Source organism: Clarias gariepinus, chromosome 1 (assembly GCF_024256425.1).
Source record: "Clarias gariepinus isolate MV-2021 ecotype Netherlands chromosome 1, CGAR_prim_01v2, whole genome shotgun sequence".
NCBI lineage: Eukaryota > Metazoa > Chordata > Actinopteri > Siluriformes > Clariidae > Clarias > Clarias gariepinus.
The window spans coordinates 41485165-41511180 of record NC_071100.1 but is presented as its reverse complement, the minus strand read 5'-3'; the positions used below and the strand labels follow the sequence as shown (position 1 = coordinate 41511180).

Genomic DNA, 26016 nt, shown 5'->3' with positions numbered 1-26016 from the left:
AAAGCCTTGATAATGACTCTAATCTGAGGTGCTGTTAATTTGTGATTCCTGAGGCTGGTAACTCTAAATGAGCTTCTCCTCTGCAGAGGTATGTTTTGGTCCTGGGAAGGTCTTCATGAGAACTAGTTTCAGTGTGGTGCTTGATGGGTTTGGCAAATGCACTTGACGATACTGTTCTTACAAGTATTGTTCCAGAACAGCTGATCATTGTCAAATAACATAAACTTAAAATAACAATCGAAAATTGTTGTTGTTACTTAATTACCCAATGCCGTATGTGTTATTTCATAGTTATTTAAAAATAACATATCTTCAATGGACATATCTTCTTCTTCTTCAGTATTATTTCTTTATTTCTATTATTTTCAACACTGCACATTAATACTGAGGATTATTCCAAACTATAAAAGAACATGTAACTATTAAACAGCCTAGAATATGTTTAATATGTTAGATTGTACAAAGCAGATACATTTAGCTTTGATGACAGCTTGGCATTCTCTCACAAGATGGATTCACAAGGTAGTCACTTGAAATGGTGTTCAGTTCACAGTTGTGACTTGTCAAGTTAATTAGTGACATTCCGTGGCTTCTTAATGTGCTTTAGACCATTAATTGTCCAGGGCAAGTACAGAATCAATAGTTGTATCAGTACTACTACAGCTACTGTACAAATCCATATGATGGCAAAAAACACTCAGTTAAGTAAAGAAAACAGACAGTCCATGATTACCTTAAGGAATGAAGGTCAGTCAATCCGAAATATTTTAAAAAATTTAATGTATCCCACTTCGAATTAAGTGCAGTCGCCAAAACCATCAAACTCTATGATGCAAAGCTGTCTCTCATGAGGACGAACCCAGGAAAAAAAGACCAAGAGCTACCTTTGCTGCAGAGGATACGTTTATTAAAATGACCAGCCTCAAATTTACAAATGAAGGAGAAGCATGTGTTGTCATTATACAGAGTACAACAAGTTATCTCCACTGATCTGTGAGTCAGGCCTTCATGGTCAAATTGTGGCAAAGAACTTTAAAAGAGCAAGCATGAGGAACTTACTTGGGAAGAGAAACACAAGAAATAAACATTAGATCAGTGGAAAACTGTCCTTTGGTTTTTGAGGTTTGAGGTTTTTGGTTCAGACCGTGTCTTTGTTAAAAGTAGAGAGGGTGAACAGATGGTTCCTGAATGTGTGGTTTCCACTGTAAAGCATGGAGAAGGTGTGATGGTGTGGGGCTTGTTAGTGACATTGACTTAGTCAAAATTGAGGACATACTTAACCACCATGGCTACCACGGAATTTTGCAGTGACATACTATCTCATCTGCTTTGCACTTAGTCGGACCATCATCTGTTTTCCAACAAGAAAATGGCCCCTAACAGACCTCTAGGTTATGTAAGAGCTATTTGTCCAAGACGAAGAGTGATGGAGTGCTGCATCTAATGACCTGGCCTCCACAATCACCTGATCTAAATCCAGTTCAGATGGTTTGGGAAGAGTTGGAGCGAAGAGTAAAGAAAAAGCAACCAACATGTACTCAACACCTCTGGGAACTCCTTCAAGATTGATGAAACAGCATTCCAGGTGCTCATGAGCCTAACTAAGAGAATGCCAAAAACGTGCAAAGCCTTAATCCAAGCAAAAGATGGCTACCTTGAAGTTTAAACACACAAAAAAAATTACAATTAAAATAAATACACACACACCCAGGCCTATGCTCTGATATCACTGAGTCCTTACTTGCAGTCTAGCAGAATTTACTTTATGAGAAGCAACGCTTCAATTGAGGAAAAAACACCATCAACTCCTGCACCAGGATTTGTGCTTTGGCTATAGAAAGCTCCTGGGTGGTGTGTGTGCTTTAATCTTTATCTTGTTGAGTTGTTTCAGAATTGTGAATTTAAGCAGCATATATAAATCAATTTACACAATTTCTTTTGCTGCATCGTTTGAAATTGGACATGGATAGAAGCATAGAGACTGCATTTCTGCTTTTTTGTGTTCTTTTACCCTGTTAGCACTCTGACAGAGTGCATGTATTTGATAAATAAGGCTCTAAATACGTGCTCGCGCAGTATGCTCACACTGAGCGCCCCTCGCTTAGATCCATCTAAAACGGAAAAGATGCATTTGCCCCCATGGAGCACCCTGGCGTTTGTGCAGCACATGTCACTGTTAGGATTAATAACAAGCTCCCAACACAGTACACACCCTCGATTTCTCTGCTCTCAGCTAAAATCCACAGGCCTTTCTCTCTTTTTTTTCACCCTTTGGGGTCTGTGCTCTTGTCTGACAGAATGATTAATACTAGCAAACTTCACCTTGCAAACACAACTTTAGGAGCTAAAGACACAAATCTGCCAGTCAGTAGTGCCATTGTTAAAGACTGAGCTGAACTTTGAATCTCCAACTGGGAGAAAAAGGAAAAAAACATGCTGCTGATGGACACACACAGGCACATGCTGAGAAGCTGATAGAATCCTGGATTTAAAATTGATTCAGCATCAATGACATGCAACTAAAGAGCCCAAAAGACACCAAGGCACCAAATCCACCCATTCAAAGTCTTTGCGATAGAAGATCGCTGATAGCGGTCCTCATACAGTATGGCTCCTGCAAGACGATAAACCACTAGCAGATGTAGCACATGTTCCATTTCACCCTTGGATAAGCTGAAGACTGGTGAAACAGGAGGACAATGATAGAATTGTTTAACCGGGATATGACTTTTGTTCACTAAACTAAGTGGGGAGACCTGACGTGGTATGTTTAATACTGTAAATAATGTGGGCTCCAACAAAACACTGAGAAACATAGATATATTTATTTTGCTACAAATTAAGAGTATGTGAGAAATAACACAGTGCCGTTATAATCATTAAGGAAACTATACACTTGTTTTCAACTATTCAAAATCAGTTCAATTTTATTTGTATAGCGCTTTTAACAATTGTCATCGTCGCAAAGCAGCTTTACACAATCAAAAGAATTATTTAAGTCTGCATGGAATGTAAGTGTGCATAAATCAAGATGAGCAGGAACTATGGATAGTTAAATTTAATGGTATGGGATGAGCACAAGATAGGTTCATTTTCATTATTAGTTACATTACAGCAGGCGTTACAAGTTGCTCCGCCACCAGCCTCTATTATCTCCTCTGTCTGGAAGTTAATTAGACAAAAAATAAAAAATAAATGCAGCTTGTCATGTCCTTAAGAGCATCCAAGAGAAAAGATCTTACAGAAATGTTGAAAGACATTACCATTGTTGAGTTTTTATTGGTAAAAAATGTTTTTATTTATGGTTGTTTACATTTACATTTAATTAATCCTCCCCTTTAATTTTGAGAATTTAATTGCACTTTGAGTTTCTACAATCTGTTAGAATTTAGCATTTTTCACCTACATGCAAAAGACCATATTTTATAGTGATTAAAAGTTTAAATTAGTTTAGTTTAGGCATTAAAAGATTCAGACGTAGCTGAGACAACACTGTCATTTTAAAGACCCAGTCTTCTTGCCATCACAATTTGGCTGTCAAACTCTTCTGATCTTTATGCTTGCCAATTTTTCCATCTTCCAGCACATCAACTTCAATACCTGGCTGTTCACTGTGCCTAATATATCCAACCCCTTGTCAGGTGCCACTGTAACCAGATAATGAATGTTATTCACTTCACCTCTCGGTGGTTTTAAGGTTATGGCTGATGTGTGTATTTCCGAGGAATGGATGTCATTAGACATTTCCATTTTTTTTTTATTATTTACTTTTTTTTTTTGTGCACAAAAAAATATAGAGGGGACACTGCTAAATTTCAAGGTGACACAGTTGTTCATGTGGACAGAGCATGTCAATGTCTCAAGGCATCTCAGCAGACTTATAGCTTGGAGTTTGGATGGTCACCGGGCCATATGCTGGCATTTTAATTGAGAGGGAGTCTGGGAGAGGGACTTAGTGCCAAGAGAATGAATCACCGCCAGTGACAGCTACGTCAGTGTTCAACCTCACTTTGGCCTCTGACCAAGATGGAAGAACAGATTTCTGACATCCATAAAAAGGAAATAAGCTTGGCTAATCTTATAGTGTTTCTGTAAAGCTTCCAGAGCAACTCCCTTCTGGTGTGTCCAAATTATTATTATTAATAATAATAATAATAATAATAATAATAATCAAAATCGTGTATAGCCAAATTTAACTATACAATTCCGCCAACAATTCTGAATGATGCAATTCAATTTAAATTTAAAAATAACTTTATAACGACCAAAAATGGTAATTTAATCCAAGTTATCAATATAATTCTGTTTATTATAACAGTTGCACACATCCAGTGAGCAATGCGCTTCTCTGACAACATTTACTCTTTGTAAATAGAAACCAGAATGCAGAACTCATATCTTGAAAAGCCCCCTGAACCATTCCCTTTATCATCTTACTATTGCAATGCCTTTATAAATGAAGGCAAGTAAATTAGCTATACATATTTAGATAAATTGTGCTGTGCTGCACGCATGTGACGTTAATTAAAGGACTCATGGGTAGGAGCTTGGGTCCAAGCAGCTCAAGAAGATTCATTACTTGTACTCAAATCATCGCTTCTTTTGATTTCATGAATAAGACAGAAAATTGTGTAATGGCATACGATCATGGCAAAACACTGCTTGATTTTAAGTCCTTTGATGAATAGGAGACAGCGTTCTATAATATCAATAATATCTGCTCATAAATATACATTTTAACACCTCATTAAATGCCACAGAAAGATGAAGCTAACATAATTATTAAATCTTGTGGTTATTATAAGGTTCTTGCTTTGCTTTCAGAAGCCAAGACCTTTTAAAACCTCTGCACGCTATTTAATTATTATTTAGAATATCTATGCACGAGTCACAGTCAATGAAATAATTTTTTTTCCCCATTTTAATTTGACCATGACCTAAAGCACTTTATCTGTATAAGTTGTGAACGAATTGCCTTCCTGCTACATGGTGATGACTGCATGAAGCAGCAAGTTCACAGATCTTCCCAATAAAGTCGCCAGAACATACAGCACTTGTAGGTATATATGCTGTAAAGATTCCTTCTAACATTGTTATAGTATACAGTACCATTACACTGGTTAATCAACCTATCGCTTGTGTAAAAGATGCGCCACGAGGCGCTGTCTTGGGGAGAGGGAGCTGGTCACAGATGCTTGGATGTCATTTTCACAGATACTCGTGGTGACAGGCAGCACTATGGCCATCCTTAAGGACTGCAGAGCCCATGCTGTGGCACCCACTGTATTAATTATCACTTCTAATGTTGTCAACTAATTAATCGACATTTACTGCAGGAAATGGCTCTGGCAATCCGCTGCAATTAATCAGTGTCAAAGAATAAATTAAACCCCACATGTGATTACCATTGAGAGAGGCTATAATGTTGAATATTAGTAGAGCCTGGGACTTTGAACACTCATGACACGGGTGACAAGCATGTCATGACATACAAACACTCGAAAACTTTAATATCATTCTTCTCTCTGTGCCGCTGTCCAGGATGTGTATATAAGGGCCTCCTACTATATCATGTCGAAATAATAATCATTATAAGTGTAATCCTTCTGTCACGTTTGATTCCATCCACCCATTTAGAAGGAAAGCTGAAAAGTCATTAGCAGAGAAGATTGTGCAAATTTATACAGTGTGGTGGACGGCTGCAGCAAATTTTACTTGTTTATTAACATAGCAATTATCTTGCAAGTTAGGAAAGCTGTTCAGCACAGTTAGTAAAACAAGATCGCTGAATACATGGCAACCGAGAACTGTAATTTCCCTGGCAAATGCGCTGTGTTTTCCAAATGCTGCTGACAGACAGATGGGGGACACCAACTGAAAGACAGGATATTGGCAGTGAGCTGACAAATTGCCGCCTAGTGTCATTTTTATGAAGAATAAGCTCTTTATATGATTTATCACATTAAGCAATTATATGTTCATTTAACACTTGATTTATTTTTACACAAAAAACAATCATCAAATTGTAAATTAATGAAAATAAAAATGTTAAGTGAATGGTTGAACAAAAATAATATTTATTAAGTTTAAACAAAATGAAATGGAATAGTGGAAGCACAAAGATTAGATGTAATAAAAAAAAAGGAAAAAAAAAAACTGCCAATACAATAACAAGAAGATTTTGAGTGGCGGTTCCAAAAAAAAAGAAAAAAAAAGACTTATCTTTGTTATGGAATAGATGCCACCAGCAGGTCTGGAGCTGACTGCCCCGAAGGCGTGACCTTCCGTCACAGTACCAATTACAGCCTCTGCTAATAAAATATAGATTTTTCTTTCCTGTCTTTGCAATGCCATATCTGAACTAAGTGTCACAAGGTGCCACAAAAACACCCCAGAGGAGCTAACTGTCAGAGCATGAAAAGATCAATTGTTTTGGTACACAAGTGATGACTGACGGTAAATATATATTTTACTCCAACTTTGGCTGTTAATTCTGAACGTTTCATCTGTAAAATTCATTCATTATTTTACATTTAACTTTTTTTTCGGTCCTGGTTTCTAAATATTTTATATTGTGCTTGCTTTTTATTAAACTGAACATAGCATCTTCATGTTTATTCAAGTCCTGCAGTCAAATCAGTCACAGTCAAATCATATAATCTGGGAAAAATTCTTCACCTCACTGAGTCTGAAAAACGTTTCGAGGCTGCCAGAGGATGTGTTTATCATTTGTTATCCTAATTTATGCAGATACCGTTACAAAATATGTATTTGTTTTTCAAGATAAAAAGGATGCAGTAAGCTGCAAAATCCCAAGAGGGAATCAAGTACTGAACTTGAGCTCCGAATGCAAACCTGCAAATCACATGTACAACCCAATTTAACAGCAAAACAATCTCCTAGAAAACACCGAATTCCTCACACACAGTCATGAGTAAAAATTCAGTAAGACTATCTTCCTACTCAGAACGTACCCTTAATGCATACAGAAGCTTATAACACACTTGTTGCACTTGCATTATCAGAGAATGACCATTAACAAGACTATCATCACTTTATTCTAGACCTTTGTAAGTGATCCCATCCTGATCAATTACTTAAAGGTTAAATTTTTAAACAATTACATTTGATTTGTATAGCACTTTTAACAATAATCACTGTCGAACAGGAACGTTACAGAAATTAAAAAAAAGAAAATACTGTATGAGTTTGTCCCTAATACTGTAGTAAAAAACCCTGAGAAGACATGTGGAAGAAACCCTGGGGTAAGCCAGACTCAGACTTCATTTGGGTGATACCAGATAATTCACTCACTCATTCATACTGCTTATCCTGTACAGGCCTGGAACCTACTGTATCCCAGGGGACTCGGGTCACAAAGGTACACCCTATTGCGCACAGTGCACGAGCACACACACACTTACTCACACACTGTTGGTAATTTGGCAATGCTACAGTAATTAGCTTAATCGTCATGTATTTTGGGGGTGGGAGAAAACCAGAGTACCAGATAACATAAACATGAGCAAGAATACATTAAAAAGTCATGGTTTGGTAATTCCTTACTTATCAGTGGAGGGGAAAGTAAAAGTAAAAATCACTTTTGTAGGATCTGATATAGTGGATCTAGACTATCAGATACGTACAGTAGGAAGCATGGTCACTTTTTAAGTTCAAATACTTCAGATCAAATGCTCTTAGCTGGAATTATTTTAAATGTAACCTCTGTCAATTTCATTCTCTCTCCAATGGTCACATTTAGTAGTTTAAAAAAAAATCTTCAAAAGTGTCAAAAAAGTCCTTAGTCAGCCGCTTGCTTTCGAACTTTCCCAGGATTCACTTGCTTTGGCAATGATCAGTGACTTCTCCACCCCCATTCTGATTAGCACCGACAGCCCTCATTTAATGCAGCAGCGCTCTTTACCACAGAAAAGAAAAAGGCCATTTTTTCGCTTCCCCACGAACAGACCACAGTTAAACACTGACCGCACTGAGACATTACTCCCAATCCAAGGTCATGAGCAGCAATCAATGAATTCAGCAAGCTTGAAGATCCCACCACTTTTCATATCTCAGCATGAATGTGTTTGGCATCTGTAGGCCTCCTACATGCTTTCCAATTAAATCAAGATGTATTTGCCTTTCAAAGTCTCTCTCTCTCTCATTCCTCCTCCCCTCACAGGAATAATTGATGGGACTCTCAGGTCTATGATGAATCACTTCCAAGCTAAATATGAATAGAAAGATAAATGTGTTGCTCCTTGAGGGCCGTGAGGATAGACTCAAGGAGTTGCTGACACAGTGACAAATACACTGACCATGCCATGGAAATGCCCAAACCAGCAAGGGTGGAAGGGGAAGGGTGGGAGCACAAACCTGCACAACATTGCCAACTCGGATCCAATTAGTTGAAGCTAGTGGCAGAATGTTTGGCATGCTGTTTGTTGGCACTGTTCTGCAACACAGGAGCAGATTAGGATCACAGGACAATTTCAAGTAAAATATTTTAGGCTATGTAATTTAATCAATTTCTTGGCATCTCTTCTGTTCTGTTTAATAGAAAACTAGTAATCGTGGGTTTTTTTTTCCCAAGAAAATAATATATTTCACCCCATGTGAATGCGTATTGAAATGGAAGAAACATTCTTACACACTCAATAAGACCAACCCTTACAAAAACCTATTTCACTAGGAAAATCATGCATCCTGTGACTCTTAACTTCCTCAAGATGTAATTCAAGGGCAAAATGTCAAACACATGACTAATGTAACACATTTAATAGATCATTTGTAGGGAACACTGTTCGGGGAGCCTCAGGTATGGAAGCTATGGAGCTCCGAGGGCTCTTGAGCATGACCACCTGCCTTTTTCCCTGCAGCCCTCGGTGGGCCACACTTTCAGTAATATATGGATGAATAATCTCCACTATTTCAACACCATGGCTAAGGACCTGAGGTACTTCAACAAGATTGTTCCATTTCCACTGTTTAAATTGTTTCATTGCAGTGGGTACCATCCTCAGCTGCTACAGCAATATCAAAATGTGATAATTATGATAATATGATAATAATATAAAAATATAATAATATCACAATCGTGAATCAGCACAACAACACAACCTCAAGTGTGATATTGCTTTTATACAACAGGTTCACAAACACCATTTATTATCTACAGATTATGATTTGTTTCTTTATTTAAGCAGTTATTTTGTTCTGCAAACACATATTCCTCTGCGACTGGTGAAACTAATTGTAACTGGTGGACCTGGCACCGGACAGTTAGTGTAAATAACAGGGGTGAAAGGCGTTTTTATTGGTACTACGTAGACATATGTTAAGTGGAATAAAGCATGAGGTGGTGGACAGTCCTGATAAACTCATGAGATTTTCTTGTTATTTTAACTCATTCTAATGTACTGTAGAACATCAGCTAACTCGCAAGTGCAGGGGGCAAAAAAAAAGATTTGGGATTCAGAGAGGTGTTACAAGCTACAGTAGTTAGGGCCCTTTTGACAGCAGTCCTATGCCATCATATTGTGTGAGGGCCCTTTCGTTCTTCCAGAGCTTTTCCGTGGTCTTAACATGCTCAAAAACTCATGAAAATCAGCAAACAGTTTGGGATCTGCTGCCTGAACGAAACAACTCAGGTGAAAGACAATTTGGAACAACTTAGAAGGGATTAGTAGGGAAACAAAGTGTTGTTTATGATGACATAACGCTATCAGATGGGTTTTCTTGCTAAAAGTGCTTCCTGGACTGGTTTTGAATGAAGGTTTTGGCAGACAGCTGCTCTTCCCTCTTTTCCAGAACTAAGGACAGTACCAATCTACTTTTACCTACACTGGTGTCCTACAGTTAGTGTATTTAATTAGTGTTAGCTCTATTATTACCACTTGTGGAATGGGTCTCGTCCAATCATAATACCTATTCGGACCTACAGTAACTTTAGTATGAAGGGAAACAAGATGGATAATAATCCTATTTTTAATAAGGTTTAAATTATAATTGTACCTGCTTAAAATGACTTTCATACAATATTTATTTAAACTACTATTATATTATCAAAACTTCCACCAGCACACACATAAATTGTGCAAATGCCTATGTTGTTCAAGCTTAACTAAAAATGGCAATCAGTAATTGGAAAGTTTACGGCACAGCTGATTCGCATTATTGACACCCATAAAACTTTATATAAGACAAAGCTTGCGGAGATGAAAATGTCGAAATAACAACTATATAGTAAAGAGTGCAAATTAAGCATGGCATAAGCTAAAACATTTCCCAGTTAACTAGATATTTAATGAATACTCGAGTAAAGGTTCTTATGATGTATAAAAATCTGTGTGCCTCGATTTATAATTAGGCCCGATGTGTATTTCCATCAATGTTGTTTAAAAAAAAATCCTTTTTATATGAATGACACCATTTCTTCCTGCTATAAATGCCCTGGATGAATGTGACATGCAGACTGAGCAGAAAAGTTTAAAGTGCTTTTCTGTGGAAATGATCACTAATAAAAAGTGTGAGCACTAAAATGCACTGAATAAAAATAGTATCTACAATTCAGTGTTAGGGAGCTTTTCTGAATTTGATCCCAAAACGGAAACATCACAAGATCTTTGGAAATACTTGAAATGTCAGGAAGTTGTGCATTTCTGGAGAAATGTTAGTTGCTGACATTATACCTGTAAGTTGTTATTTGTATATGGTTATTTTAATATTGCATAGTGGTTGTTCTGAACCCTCTGTGGAGTCAAACAAACATGGAATTCCTATGATTTTCTTCTGTTAAAGACATGAATTAAAACAGATATTATGGACCATTAATTAATTTGTTATGCCAATTTTTGACTATCAGCGAAAAAACATTAAACGTTTAAAATATAACAAAAACAAACCCAAGATGAAATTACATTTTGAGCTTTACTTTGAAGCAAAATATTATCCATCAGTGTATTAAACGAAAATAGATAAAATACACCGTAATGTAAAATACATAGCCTGCCATTGTATTCCGTACCTACTACTATCGGTATGAATAAATTACAGATGTTACCATGTCTTTAAGGATTATTAAGAATTTCTTGAAAAATATTGCAAGAACTATTTGTATTAATTAATTAATTAATTAATTAATTAATTTATTTATTTATTTATTTATTTATTTATTTATTTTTAAAGAGCATAAGCACCATTGGTTGTGTTTTGAGTGATTTTAAAAATTCGTTTTATTACTTGGTTTGTTATTTTTTTTACCACATCATCTATTTATGAAACCATGTTGACAATGCAAGAACTGCCTGTATATGAACATAGTGTATAAGGCTGCCTGGACGCTGCAGTTAACTGAAGCAGTCAATGATTCATCTGACGAAATTATACAGCATTGCAACTATCTTATTAGAAAGCGCTTGGGGGCGTTTATGGGGCGGGGCATCGTTAACTGCGTCATCGCTGTGACCGGGAAGCTATTGTGCCAGCTGTTATCCCTGAATAACTGGGGTATAAATATCAGGTAAAACACCCATCAAATTTCCTTACTTATCCATTAACACAAAAAAAAAAAAAAAAAAAAAAAAAAGAAAGATTTGTGTTGATCTGGGAATGATTATTAAAATGCTTGATAATGGCCATTTCTTTTGTAAGAGCAATCAAGAAAAAAGTAGACATGAACTGGAACAATCTGCTACAATCTGGAACTGTTACAAACTTCCTGCCTGCCTCTGCCAGGAAACTAAAACTGGGTCATCACTGGATCTTCCAGCAGGACAATGATCTGAAGCATATAACCAAATCAACACAAACAAGTTTAGCTGGCGACAGACTACAGCTTCTCTCATGGTCATCTCATTCCCCTGACCTGAATCCCATTGAACAACCGAGCGCCTCGGCCCCTCAAGGGATTCTATAAAGAGGAACAGGCTCAGATGCCCTGCTCTGTCTCCTGAAATCCTACAAACAGTTAAAGAAGAACACTCAGAGCTGTTTTATTGACACCAGGAAGTTGTACACAGTGTTAAACTCAGGGGTGACGATAATTTGCAGCATATGTTTTAGTTAAAACATAATTATTTCCTCATGAGGGATTTGTTTTTCTCTGAATAAATTTTCCCATGAGATGAAGCTACTTCACCAAAAGGTGTATTTTTTTTTTCTCCCCCAACCTTTTTATAATAATCTTGACAAGTGGTGCCTATAATTGTGGAGGGTACTTTAGGCAAATTGTGAATCATGCTCTCAGGATGAGATAAGGAAAGTGGGAAAGGCCCCCTAGTCTCATTTTTTTGTGTACTAAGTGGTACTACAATTTCCAGTCACCGAGGCAGCAAGTTGTTTAAGATCCAGAAATTCTATCCAAGGCTTAAAATGGCACATTAGGAATTTATTTGCACAAAAGAGATATAATTACAATGCTGGTATCCTAATATGCCCTTCCTCCAGGTAATTTGCCAGTTAATAGTCTTTGGACTGGATTTTCATTTTCAGGCATTCTGCTATGTCGATGTCAAAAGAATCAATGCTGATGAAAGCCTTGGAGTAGTGTGACTGAAGTTATCTGGCAGAATGGATGTATTTGGCCCTATTTTTTCCCTCATTAAGAGTGTAAAATGTGAAGTAAGGCTCCCGTGCACTTGTTCCAGACTGGAGTCAGATTAGCTGCCTAATGAAAGTCGACAGCTGTAGCTGCGTCCAGAAGCAAGCAGCCTTGTCGCTGCTCCTTCCAAAAAGAAAAAAAAAAGAAAGGAAAGAAAGTAAGAAAAAAATGCATAATGATCTAATGCTCTCTTCCATTTCCTTCGGCTTCATTATTAACTCACCTCATCCAGTCGAAAGCAATGTAGATGAAAAGAAGCTCTGCCTTTATGTGGGCACATCCACATACAGAGGTCATGTGTGTAAGTAGGTGTGCGAGTGTGTGTGTGTGTGTGTGTGTGTGTGTGTGTGTGTGCATGCTTACAACCAATGGCAAAAACTGAGTATTTCTTGAAAATAATGATGAATAAGGACAAGGCAGAAATCCACGCTTTTTTTTGAGTGTGCTTCAATCAAAGATGTTAAAAGGGAGAAGGTTATGTTGAAACATCTTTGAACGTCAAAGAACTGAGCTGTCTTTTGCAGTCTTACTGTATCTAAACTCATAGCAAATCTCAATACATGTATGTAGTCTTAATATGGAATGGCTGTGGGTTACTGGGTTACTGATCGGAAGGTGTGGGGTTCGAGTCCCAGCACTTCCTGTGCTCTGATCCCAGCTTCCTAACTGGGATATGCGGAAAAAAAAATCACTTCATCGTGCTGTATGGTACATTTCACAAGTAATTAAATTATTATCATATTGAATTTTAGGTTGTCAACACTTAGTGTTGAAGGCAATGCTAAGGACGTTGGGGAAAAGATTGTATTAGGTTGTTTTTGAAAGTTAGAATTATTTTGATCAATGTCATCAAAACAAGTTTACAATCATAACTATGGGATAACATCCCTGACTGTTGCAAAGTCAAAACCATATTAAAACTAAATTGATAGCCTGAGCAGGATTTGAACTCGGGCTGCTGCAATAACAGCACTGCATGCTTACTGGACCACTAGGGAACATGATATTGACGGTAATAAATGTGGGTACATTACAATGAGCACCAAAAATACAGGATTTCAGTAATTTACTGAAATAAAAACCCTGCTTAGTTTGAGATCTGTTCTGTGAAAGCGGACACGATGCAGTTTGGAGGCTGCGCGAACACCATATTACAGTAGAGTATTATGGGAGCTAAGATGCTTCTCACAATAATATTTTTGCAAGAAAATTAAACAGAGAGGTAACAATACAATACTAAGAGATGCATGACATGAAATACAGACGCTGTGACCGGGAAGCTATTGTGTCTGTCCTCACTTCCGATCAGAATTCTGAACCCTGATAAAAAACCTAAAGGGACCGTGGAGGTGTGCAGACGTTGATTGAATGGATGTTAATCAGTATATATGCACCAAACAAAGGTTAGAATTTCATTGTTTTGAGGTTGTGTTTGCCATGTTGTGTTTGGGCCATTCATTCAAAGTTATCTCAATTTCACTTTATCAAAGTCATACCAACATTTAAAAACAATGCTGTCCTGGCTTTTTCCCAACGGGAGACGTCATCTTAACGATATTACAACGGTCATCCAACGCTACAGTTCCTGCTGAGTATGCGGAAAACTTAGATGACTGACGGCTTAAAAGCTTTCCCAAAACTCTGCTGCATTTCTGGTTTAATTTGTGTTTAAGCAGATGCAATAAACATTATTAAGTTACCAAAATAACAAAAGACCAGCTAATGTGTTGATTTAATCAGTCATAAAAAAATAATAAAATATTGTCAAGATTGCACATGTGAAGTGTCAACATATCTGCTTTATGAAAATCTACATGATTTTTAGGGAAAGTCCACAGTAATAGTCTGTATTTAGAATAAATTCCAGCCAACAGAACTGAGTTAAGAGTCTCAGCCGAACATTATCGTGTATTGTTGTGTTCTTTTTTATTGATAGTCAAAGGGATGATGTTCTCAGCGTGTGTTTAGAACTGTTATACAAATGCTACACCATCAGATTACAGTACATTCAGATTTTGCTTATCTTGATCATTTTGGCATCAGAGTGACTTACCAGTGAGATACTCAGGATCAGGAACTGGATCAGAGAGCTCCTCACGGCACTGTGCCTCATTTGGAACCGATGCCACCACCATGCCATCCGGAAGCTGCTGTTCAATGCCACGGGCAAAGTTCTTCTGTCTGCAAGAGTGGAAGTAAACTTAGAGTTTAGAAGCAGAACTTATACATGTAGATTGACAGTTCTTTATACGAGGGAGAACGTGTCACAAGAATATAAATTTCTGACTCATGATTGTAGAAAAGATGTGTGAAGAAATTCAAGACAGAAACATCATTTTCATTCTTTCAATGGCATGTTTTTTAAGAGTTGCAAATCCTGTTAAACTTTTTTTATACAGCAGTTAGTTCACGTTGATTCATTTGATTAGGATAGTGGCGTTCCAAAAGTTCTTATGAATCCTGTAACTACACTGGGATGCATCACGATGCAACTCCAGTCATCTGTGTTCATTAGGTAAAATTTCACTTTAGAGAATTTTCCTCAGTTATCAAATTTAACTGCTATGTATATTAACATTGAATACTTGTACTCTTTCTTGATACATTTTTATTAATTTTATTATTTTTTATTTTATTTAGAACTTTTTATTTCTTCTTCTTCTTATTATTATTATTATATTTATTTATATACTTTGTATTATGATTTTATTATATATTATTATATATAGACCTTCAATGTACTCGTCATCTCTCCGTCATCTAATCAGAAAAAAGGCGAGTGAAAAAACTTACAAATTAGACTACAGTGTCATCAGTGTGATATGCAGAACGTCAAATTCTAGCTAATTTTAAATATCACTCTCTTCAGTGTGATCATGTACTAGTTACTTACAGTATTAAATAAATAACAAACGTTACTTTTCAAATGAATACAAGACATCGACTAATACTATCATATAAAATTTTTAACTTTTAAGAAAAGTATAAGATAGTTGATTCACAATTAATATTTACTAGAATTGGGGGGAAATTGATTTAGTTATGAATTACAATTCTTTTTAGTTTCAGTTAAAAAAACTATTCTTACATTTTAGTTGAAACGCATTTTTATGGTGTTATATTTTCAAAAAACTTAATTCAGTAGAACTTCGCTGTTTCTTTATAATCCTGGAGGTACACTTTTGCCATATGGCAGAAATAAAGTTTTTTGCTTAAATAAATTTTAAGTTAAACTTTTATATTTGAAATTAGTTTGTATTGCTTAAATGCTGTGCTTTATTTTCAAGTGATGAAACTAATGTTTTAAGGAACAGGCTACTTTTAACTGATAATTTCATCGAAGATCGAAAAGTTGAATTTCATTTATCAACTTTTTTAAAGGTTTAAAATTGTAACAAAATTAGGAAAAAAATCAACTATCGATTCGGCACATTTCCAAAATCATACCAGTTATCAGATTTCAATCAAATCAGGACGTAGATATTGTGATATTATTGTATTTTGTGGTGACTGGTAATTTCCATCCCTGATACTTACTGTAAGTATAATTGTCCAGGACCTTGTCCACTCCTGCTCACTCCTTGCATATTAAAATGAATTTAAGGTTTTGCAGATGAAATATCTCGCAGCTTATACAGAACATAAATTTGAAATAGAATCTTTTTGCACATTAAATGATTATAATTTCCCTGTATGATTAAAATGACCATTAAACTACTGACAAATTTATTTAGACACTAAAGCATAATTAATATCATTCCTGCTCCCACTCTTCATACTGTAATTATAATGCAATATTAAAAACGGGGGGAAAAATCTAAGAACTAATTATGTTCTTCATCTTTTCATTTAGTTTAATTATTTTCCAGTACGTTTTCATCCACAGTATCAATGAAGCCTATTTTGTCAACCCAAGACAGACAGAAATACCATAAGAGGCCTAACAAATTCCCCTGTCTGTGTCTGATGAAAAAAAAAGACAATATTGACAATATTCAGGATATTTTCTCATAAAATCATTTCTTCTTCTGTTGCACAACTGAGTTTAGAGCATTACACATCCTAATTCACTCGGCAAGGTCTACTGTCATATCTCATTAGGAACTGGAATCGGATGGGAGAATAGCATTATCTTGGAATACACAAAGCTCCATCTAATTGGGCTTAAGCAAAAACAGGAAGAAAGCTAGAGGCGTAGAAGAAGCATTTGATGTTAAATTGGATACGAGAAGTGGTAAGAGCTGTGGAGCAGCTGTCATTTGTGCCTTAGTAAACAGACATGATGGTGCACAGCTTTGTTGACACTTAGCCCTTGTTTCTAGGCTCAATAATGACATTGGCAAAGTATAATATTTCTGCTCTTGTGCTGCAAAAAAACTCATTATCCAAAGACGTACATGTCGGTAAACATATAAAGCTGCTACCAAGGTATGGTCTGAGACTGTTTTATAGTCAGCCTGCATGGCTCAAGTGCCTTAAAGGGATGTTATTTATCAAAATGTTTGGTTTGCTGTAGACATGACATGTTGTAAAGTTTTAAACAGACTGTCTTTGTTAATGTATGAGTCTTTGTGTTACAATTCAATGCACCATGTATCATGAGCAGTCTAATGGAACTTTCTTCACTATTTAACATTTTACATCATTTCTCACGGATAAATATCTGTCCTATACATGCTGCCTTCTACAACAATTCAAACTAAGACACACAGCACATAAAGAAAATGTTTCCACCAAAGCTGCATATCTACAGTAGTGCTCCAGGTCTAGTTAATGAACAGTATGCATGTGTCCTACATTTCTGAATTTCAATCACATTCCCAGGTTTCCCACTTTAAAGGTACTGTAGAGCACAGTGCTGCACTTCTAAGTGTGATTCTTTCTTTCTCTTCGTAATGGAAATGTGGAAAAGTCATCAAACTTGTTCAGTTCAGACAGAAAGAAAGAAAATAATAGAAGCTTGTTACTAATTTGCGTAAAAGCCAAGCTATAAATCCACCTACAATCATTTTGTCACAATTGATGAATCAACCTGCAGCTGTGTTTATGGTAATTTAATTATGCAATTTAGTATCAATACTATGTTGATTTGGTTGATATAAAACATTAAGCAAACTCTTGTTTTGATTGTGGTTTGCAGTGAATCAAAATGTGTTTTCACACTTTGTCTGTTTCAGCCCTGAACATATACTGAGAGGGATTAGCCACATTTTTTGTGCACAAGTGAACACTCTACAGTAAATGAACTCAGACCACTCTGAGGAACCATAGGAGTTGGATTTTTAAGGTTATAACATTACACTAGTATCAGAAATAACCAGACGCAGTGACCCTATCAGTTTCCAATATGCATCATGTACATCTCACGTCTCTTGTACACAAATCACTCATGCCCCTTCTATCTAATGTAACGTTACAATATGTCTCTATTTAACTGTCTTTAAAAATATATTACCATACTGTAGGTAAAATTTCCACATTGTGCTGCTGCCAAATGATTGGATTATTAGGTGTTTCTAATAAAGTGATCATTGTGTACACATTAAAAGAAAATTAAAGGTTGCATTAATGCGAAAACACTGCAAAAAAAAAAAAAGCCTAATTATTTGCTCACAAATTGGGTCATATACTGTACATGCACTCACCCGCGTTTCCAGTTATATTCTGATTAAATATTTTCATTGAAATCTGTCTAACTGTTACACAATACTCATTTACATGTAAATTAATAATTACAAGCATATCATTCGGCAATGTCACGCTTGTATTATGGCAGAGATACTGAGCAATCCATAATGATGGCGCACAGTACATTTAATCAGACAAAAAGCACATGTAAGTAGGATGTAAGCCAATCAATAAAATGACAAAAACTTTTTAAGTCTGTGACTTGGAAATCAAATTATCAACGCCAATATCACACAGGGAACATCCAATCCAAGAACAGCAGGCCAGTCTTCTTATTTTTCTTACGTCTTTTCCGGTGTTCCAAGAAGAAAAGCCAAGCTACAGGAATGCACATTAAAGATTAATCATAACTTAAAAGAATACGGGGAAAAATGCATACTAAGTCTTTATAAGTCTCCAGACCGAATTTTGTTTCTAAATAGTCATTTTCAACACAGCAGGAAAATGCTGAGCTTTGCTCTGAATTGTGGCCATCTAGGAGAACATTGTGAGTAACCGCTAGTGAACAACAATGAACAAACAGTGTGAAGCAACAGTGTGAAACCACAATTTAAAATCGAAAAAATGGAAAAGCAAATGGTACATTCTGTTTGGCTGCCCAAAATAATCCATTCAAAGTATCCATACAACGTATTGAATATTAACGTATGTTTGCGGGGGGCCTGAAGACTGGACGGGGGTGCTAAGCCTTTGCAGGCATATATTCACACACCCAAGCGTAAACGACAAGCAATATGTAAACACCAGCCAGCAGACAAAACATGCCTCTGGGCTGAAGGGGGGGAAATGGGAATGCTAACTGATCAGACACTGTGCCGCCATGCAGTCAAAGGACATTTAAAGTGCATTTTTTCTATTTCTATATAAAAATAAGCATCTTCAGTAACCACACTTTCAGCAAAATGAGTTTCAGGTAAAGGTTGCTCTACAAATACAAAAGCTTACAGAAGGTAACCACAACTAAACAGATGAAGAAAACAAAAAAATGTCTTCTTCCCATTACTGTAGTTTCAGTTTGCTGTACGAGGAGCAGAACACAATGTGGTTTTCTCCCATAAACTCACTGTCTTTTCCCACAGTATGTTGGCCTGTTTATTAACAAGCCCATTCAGAACAGATGTACAGTACTGTGCAAAAGTCTCGAATCACGCCTCATTTCTTTATATTGAATTACATTAAATGATGAGGATTAAATTAAAGAAATAGGAACAAATGTTTACTGCGACAAGCTGCTAAATGCCTAAAGATACAAATAAAAAAATAGTTAATTATGTAATAACCTCAGCAGCGGTCTCTATTCCCCTCTTGTCAGTTCTAACCACTCAGTATTGAGCAGCACCAGTATAATAATCACTGGCCTGATCATCTGCCCCTGTTCATTAGTTCACTGGATGGCTTAACAAATAAACAACATTCGTCTTAGCCAAAATGTGTTTCAGCAGGTATAAAGAACTATTCCTCAAGACTCCATAAAAAAATACAGGAATGTCTGACTCTTTGGAAGCAAAATATGAAAGAAAAGAAATAAGGGATGGCCCAAGACTTTTGCTCAGTACCCTACACTAGGGTTATTTCTACTGGTCATTCAATAAAAGGGTAAAATAATTGCATAATCTGTCCAGACCAGAATGCTTCCACACATTTTTCATGCAAGTACATTCTGTAAAAATGATGACATTGTGGATTCAGGCTGGATTCAATCCCAGGGGTACTTTGGTAATAATTACTTTACCCCACCTCCCTACGTAGAATTAACCCAATCCCCAAAACACTATAAAGACAAAATTAGACCTAGATTGCACTGCATTCTTTGTGAATGCTGCATACTACTTGATTCTCCCGACATAAAAATGATCCGCTGTGATCTAAAGGCAGAGACAAAACTGCAATCAGTATACCAGATCACTGGTCTTGTAGCTCACCACTAACCTGAGCTAACCCAGATTTCACCATGAATAAAAGGACTATCATAATGACACTGCACCTGGCATGTATTTGATAGATTAATTTACTGTGGAGAGAGTAAGTGGGAGACGTGGCTCGTAATCATGATCCACCGCTCTGTTAATGAGAACAAAGACCGGTGAAATATTCATTAAAAGTGTCTCAGTCCATGCTGTGCATAAGAGAGGTGGAAAGCCAGAGGAGTGCTGAAGTAATTAGGAGCGGCTGAGTTTATAGCCGGCACTGATTTTAGGTAGATGGTCTCAGGACAGCTGGATGGGAAAAAAAATAAAAATACAGATTTAAAAGCAACAGAATTAAACTGAACAGAAACTAGGCAACACACTGGGGAGAGAGCTGCATGGGCTGGGAACAATAAACATAAAAACGATGACTGCAAATGTCCTCTTCTTGGCATGCGAGGCATTTGGAAAAACATTTGTTAGTTCTGTTTATCTCGCTAATGCCAGCCTCCATGTTCTCGGCAATGGGAGACAAACCGTGTGGCGTAATCCAAGTTAAAAAAAAAAAAAAAGGAAAAGAAAAAACACAATACAATGTGAGAGAGTGAAAAGGCAGGAAAGGGAGATGGAAGGCAGAGTCTGGGGTAATTTATGGATGGAAACATATTCTGCAGCATGACAAGCATCCAGTGGAGAAAAGTCATTTTTGTGCATGTAGTGCAATCCACTTTTCAAGCAATGTGCCGTCATGTGTGTCTGTGTCTAAGTGTTTGTACATGTGAATCTAAACAACACTCATTTTCCTCCAGCACAAGTGCAGTAGGTGTTCTGGACACTCGCCCAATGTATAAGCACTCTGCTATTATTTCCCCCCATTTACTGCTCTATCTAGCCACTTACAACCTGAGCTACTCAAAATAAAACATCTTATATTGGTAGCAGTTGGCAGGTTTACATGTTTACTGAGTGAGCGAGACTATGGAAATGAAAAAAAAAAAACAACAACCCTGGACACGATCCTACAACTGTCTGAAAGCTAAACCAGACAAAACACTTAAATAATGGAACATAGGACAGGTCCAGTATGTTCTCCTATCCCTTTCCCCAGTACAAAACACTAGTGGAGACAAGTCACTGTGGAGAATTCATAAAGTGCTAATTTCGTATGAGAAAGATTCACTATAGTCAGTCTAATTGGCCTACACGGCGTCTCGTTCCTTGCCCTAATACACAAACTCTTCAGTCTTTCATACTATTTAAACACCACTATAGCTACAACACATAAAACATGCATGAAACCTCTGAGCTGTAGGCGGATAAATCAAACTATCAGCCTCGAGCTGAATTCCTTTTTATGTTCTTCCTGGTCTGAGCTGCCAATTTGAGATGCTCACTGTAAGCTGAATGCTTTTTCTCTTTTTGCATCTTAAAAAGTCCATGTTAAATTCCCTGCATCCTATATTTACACGGGGGTTGCATAAACAAAACATACATTGGGTTGTTGGTTTGAGGATGTCTATGAGTTGGGTCAGGGAGAAAAAAAACATGAAACAACGTCTTTTTATTTCCTTGTTCTATTAACAGTGCATCTTTTTAACATCATTTTGGTTATGCCTGGTTTCTCTTCTCTTAAAACACCTTGGTGTGGGACTAATATTCAATTCTGTCCATCCTAAAGGCATTACACTTACAGTACAGCTAATTTTTGCGTCCTTTAAATAAAACCCTTGCATCTTATGGCAGGATGAATAGGGTTGTGACCAGCACTGTGAGCCAGAGAATTTTCAGAGCCGCAGGTTGCAAATCACTATCCAATCCCGCCCAGCTGGTTTTTACAGTCAGTTCATTGGTGCATGCCAGGCCACAAAGGCTGATCAATACTCGCCAATCCAGACTGAGCCCGGAGATGAACATGGCAGAAAAAGCTACCATGCTGCTGTGGGCATCACATACTCCATTTATTATTGGCATCCTATGAAGAGCTTCCATGCCATGTTGCACACTCTTAGCTTCACAATCTCCAGCTCTTCCACATGAGTAAATCTGAAGATATGCTGCGTCATGTGCGCAATCATAAAATGTTCTACACAAATGTATTATTTTGCACATTTATTTCACAGATTTATTTGGTAGTTAAATCATTGTAATAAATGTTAAGCGCAACATAAAAAAACAGCATGATAGCTGGATTTGTATTGTGTAGCCTGTTTATGACTAATAATTGCACTAGTTTACATAATTTCCCAACTATGCATTTATTACCTGTTATAAATTGCAGCCTTTAGGGATTAAATAGTTGTATTGTGATTTTAAGTTTTATGTGATTTATAGAGCAGCTGTGTTGCTGATTGGAGGGTTCGGTATTTGAGCCTTGGCATCACTGGGTGGCCACTGTTTCGCCCATTTTTCCTTCATAAAAATGACTCCACTGTTGCCAGTTCAAAAGCTCAGATGAGAAGGGAGGAGGGTTAGGTCTCGGGCAAGCAACCTGGGCACATAAAACCCACCATTGCTATAGAAACAACAAAATCAACAGCATAGGAGCAACCAGAAAATAAATAAATAAATGAATGAATAAATGAATAAATAAACAAATCAATTAATTAATAATGAAACTGATAATCAAAGAATTTATATTAATCTAAGTCTGAAATTCAGTACAATACAATACACTTTTTTAATTTAATGTTTATTGTTTATGAAATAATTATGTCATAAACCAAAAAAAAAGTCTTAAACAAACCATAATGTGTTTTATGTAGTCATGTGGAATGTTTTAATTCACAGGTGTGCCTTGTCAGGAGTTCACCTGTGACATTCATTGATATTCCTTAGGCATGTATAATAATATTTGTGCAATAGTGGACTTATGTATAGTAAACTAGTGACTGCGTTACCGTTGCTTTTTACATGTATTATACATGTATGTACACACATTAGGTAAACAAACAGAGGTGCCTGGGTGTATTACCAAGCTCACTGCTGCTACATGCCGTATTAAACTCTGAAGACACACAGACCTCGAAGACAACGACGGCAGGTTTGAACGAGACCTGTCAGACTTCTACAAAGCGCAACTGATGAAAAGGTTTTGTCTAGGCTTTTGATTGACCCCTGTTGATAAGGGACGCTCCTAACAGCACTTAACAGGACATTTTGTGTTACAAAGGTATTTTTAAAGCGTGTGCACGAATTTATTTTTAAAAAAAGGAAGTAGAAAAATCTTAAAATCGTTTTTTTTTTTTTTTATACCCAGCCATGTGTGGACATGACCTTAGACCACATGTTTTCTTCTGCAGAGTAAGGGTACATTTTACAATACTACTGAACACTCATGCAGTATATTCATCAATACATATTAAACAGAACAAGAGAATTAACCTTAAATTGGCAGCAGTAAATCATGGCCTGAAGGTCTCAACTCTAAACTTCAAGTCTCATTTTCAGCAGGAAAGAATATTTTTTGTCAAGTGAAAACATCTATTATCCAAGTTATCCAGTCCAGTGCTAGCTCTCCTGAAAGTCTAATTAACCACAAAAATAAATAAAAGGGGGTTCCAGGAGAAGGGAACTTTTCATAGCCATAGCCTATCGTACTATCTGGTTATAAAGAGTGATGTGATTTCAGCGATGAGATGCGTGATCTCTCCTGTTGTTTGACTCTGACAGACATGTTCATTTTTAGACTGTTGGGCGACCACAGAGAAATGGATGAATTGAAGCGTGTTTCACTAAAACATATCAAATATATGAAATGAAATGAAACATTTACATTGGAAAAGTCATTAGAGAATAGAATATATTCATATATATATACTCTGACTTTCAACTGTTTTTACTTTCAGTAAACTTAATGTGTAAATATTTGTATGAACACTAAAAGAGTCAACACCATAAGACATAAACTAAAAATGGTTCACAATGTGTCCCTGAATGAATGGAGGCTCAAAACCAAAAGTACCAGTCAGTATCTGGTGTGGCCACCAGCTGCTTGAAGTACTGCAGTGCATCTCCTCCTCATGGACTGCCTATTGCGGACAGTCTGAGCACTGATGGAGGGATTGTGTGTTCCTGGTGTGACTCGGGCAGTTGTTGTGGCCATCCTGTACCTGTCACGCAGGTGTGATATTCGGATGTACCGATCCTGTGCAGGTGTTGTTACACGTGGTCTTCCACTGCGAGGATGATCAGCTGTCCTTCCTGTCTCCCTGTAGCGCTGTCTTAGACGTCTCACGGTGCGGACATGGCGATTTATCGCCCTAGCCACATCAGCAGTCCTCATGCCTCCCTGCAGCATGCCTAATGCATGTTCACGCAGATGAGCAGGAACCCTGGGCATCTTTATTTGGGTGTTTTTTACAGTCGGTAGACAAGTCTCTTTAGTGTCCTGCATTTTTAGAACTGTGACCTTAAATGCCTTCTTTCTGTAAGCTGTTAAGGTCTTAACGACCATTCCACAGGTGCATGTTAATTAATTGATTATGGTTAATTGAACATGCATGGAAAACATTGTTTAAACCCTTTACAATGAAGATCTGTAAAGTTATTTGGATTTTTACAACATTATTGTTGAAATACACAGTCCTGAAAAAGGGACGTTTCTTTTTTTCCTGAGTATAGTATTTTTAATATGAAAGCAAAAACTAAAAAATCTAAACAATCTGCATATCGAGGTTACTTGTCCTCCACACAAATACAAATTAAAAACTGTATGTATTAGATAAGTAATGTCCCTGTTCCAGGTGCCCAGGAGAGTGAACTGGACTCTCTAAAATTAAAGTCATGGAACAAAGAAAGTAAGTGAATAGTAGACAGTTCCTGGAGAAATTGTGACGTAGGAGCGCCCTTTTTCCTGGGCAAAACACTGAAAACGCTAAAAACAGCTTGTTCTTAGGCTATACAGGTAACAAAGATATGCCTGTGAGCAGGTAGTGTGTGTGTGTGTGCGTGTGTGGATGCGTGCGTGTGTGCGTGCGTGTGAGGTGTGGGTCACTCACTGCAGCCACTTCTCCGTCCGCACAGACACTGAAAATGTAACCAGCTTTCACGTAAAATCCAGTAGCACTCCTGTGATTCTTTTACTAGTTTTTCTTGAACTATAGATGCTGGGGGTGAGGTTCTCAGGTGTTTTGAGAGAGAAGGCTTAATACTTGTGTAATGTCAAGTTTCATGTGTGTATTTCAATGAAGTGAGCAGAAAAGGGCAGCTTTTCCAAAGTGGTACAAAAGCATTTTTAAAATGAGAGTTGAATGGATGAATGGATTCCTGTAACAAAACCTGGGATTTGTTTTATAGCCCGTAAAGAGTCTGACCAATCTTCTCCATTTAAAGTGTATCCAAGGCAGGAGACCAGGTCCTCCGTTTTGATATACAGTAAGTGGTGGGAGAGAGAGACTGGGGTAGTTTTGTTCTGAATCAGTGTGTGAGCATCGCAGAAACCCTATTATAGTCTATGGAGGGATTTTTGCAGTGATTTCAGAAAACGGTGCGTTTTGAGATGATTCCCCTGGCATACAGCCACCTACTGTAGGCTAAAAACAGAAAAACTGGAATTTTGGAAACGCCGCCAGTGAGATTCATTGGAAAAGCAGTATCAGAAGTCATGCATAGAGAGAAGGGAATTGCAGCGAGCATGATTTTTTACTTCCAAAAAGTTTTTGTGCTTTCAGAAAAAACAATAGTGATCCAACACTGATAGTATTATTACAGTTGCACTAATACTTACAATAGAACATCATTTTTAAAACATTATTTTCAATATTCCTTTCAACACTTTTATTATCTCTTCATATTAAAGGTAATAACCTACATGGCAAATCT

At 37.0% G+C, this 26016-nt stretch overlaps 1 protein-coding gene across 3 annotated transcripts in view; it reads right to left on the bottom strand.

The window, feature by feature from the left end:
- astn1 (astrotactin 1) overlaps positions 1–26016 on the bottom strand; it is a 263789-nt gene that overhangs the window by 78909 nt on the left and 158864 nt on the right. For all 3 annotated transcript variants that reach the window (XM_053504192.1, XM_053504985.1, XM_053505503.1), the window contains one exon: positions 14655–14782. In XM_053504192.1, the coding sequence (XP_053360167.1) occupies positions 14655–14782 (128 nt within the window). The remainder of the gene's footprint in view (positions 1–14654; positions 14783–26016) is intronic.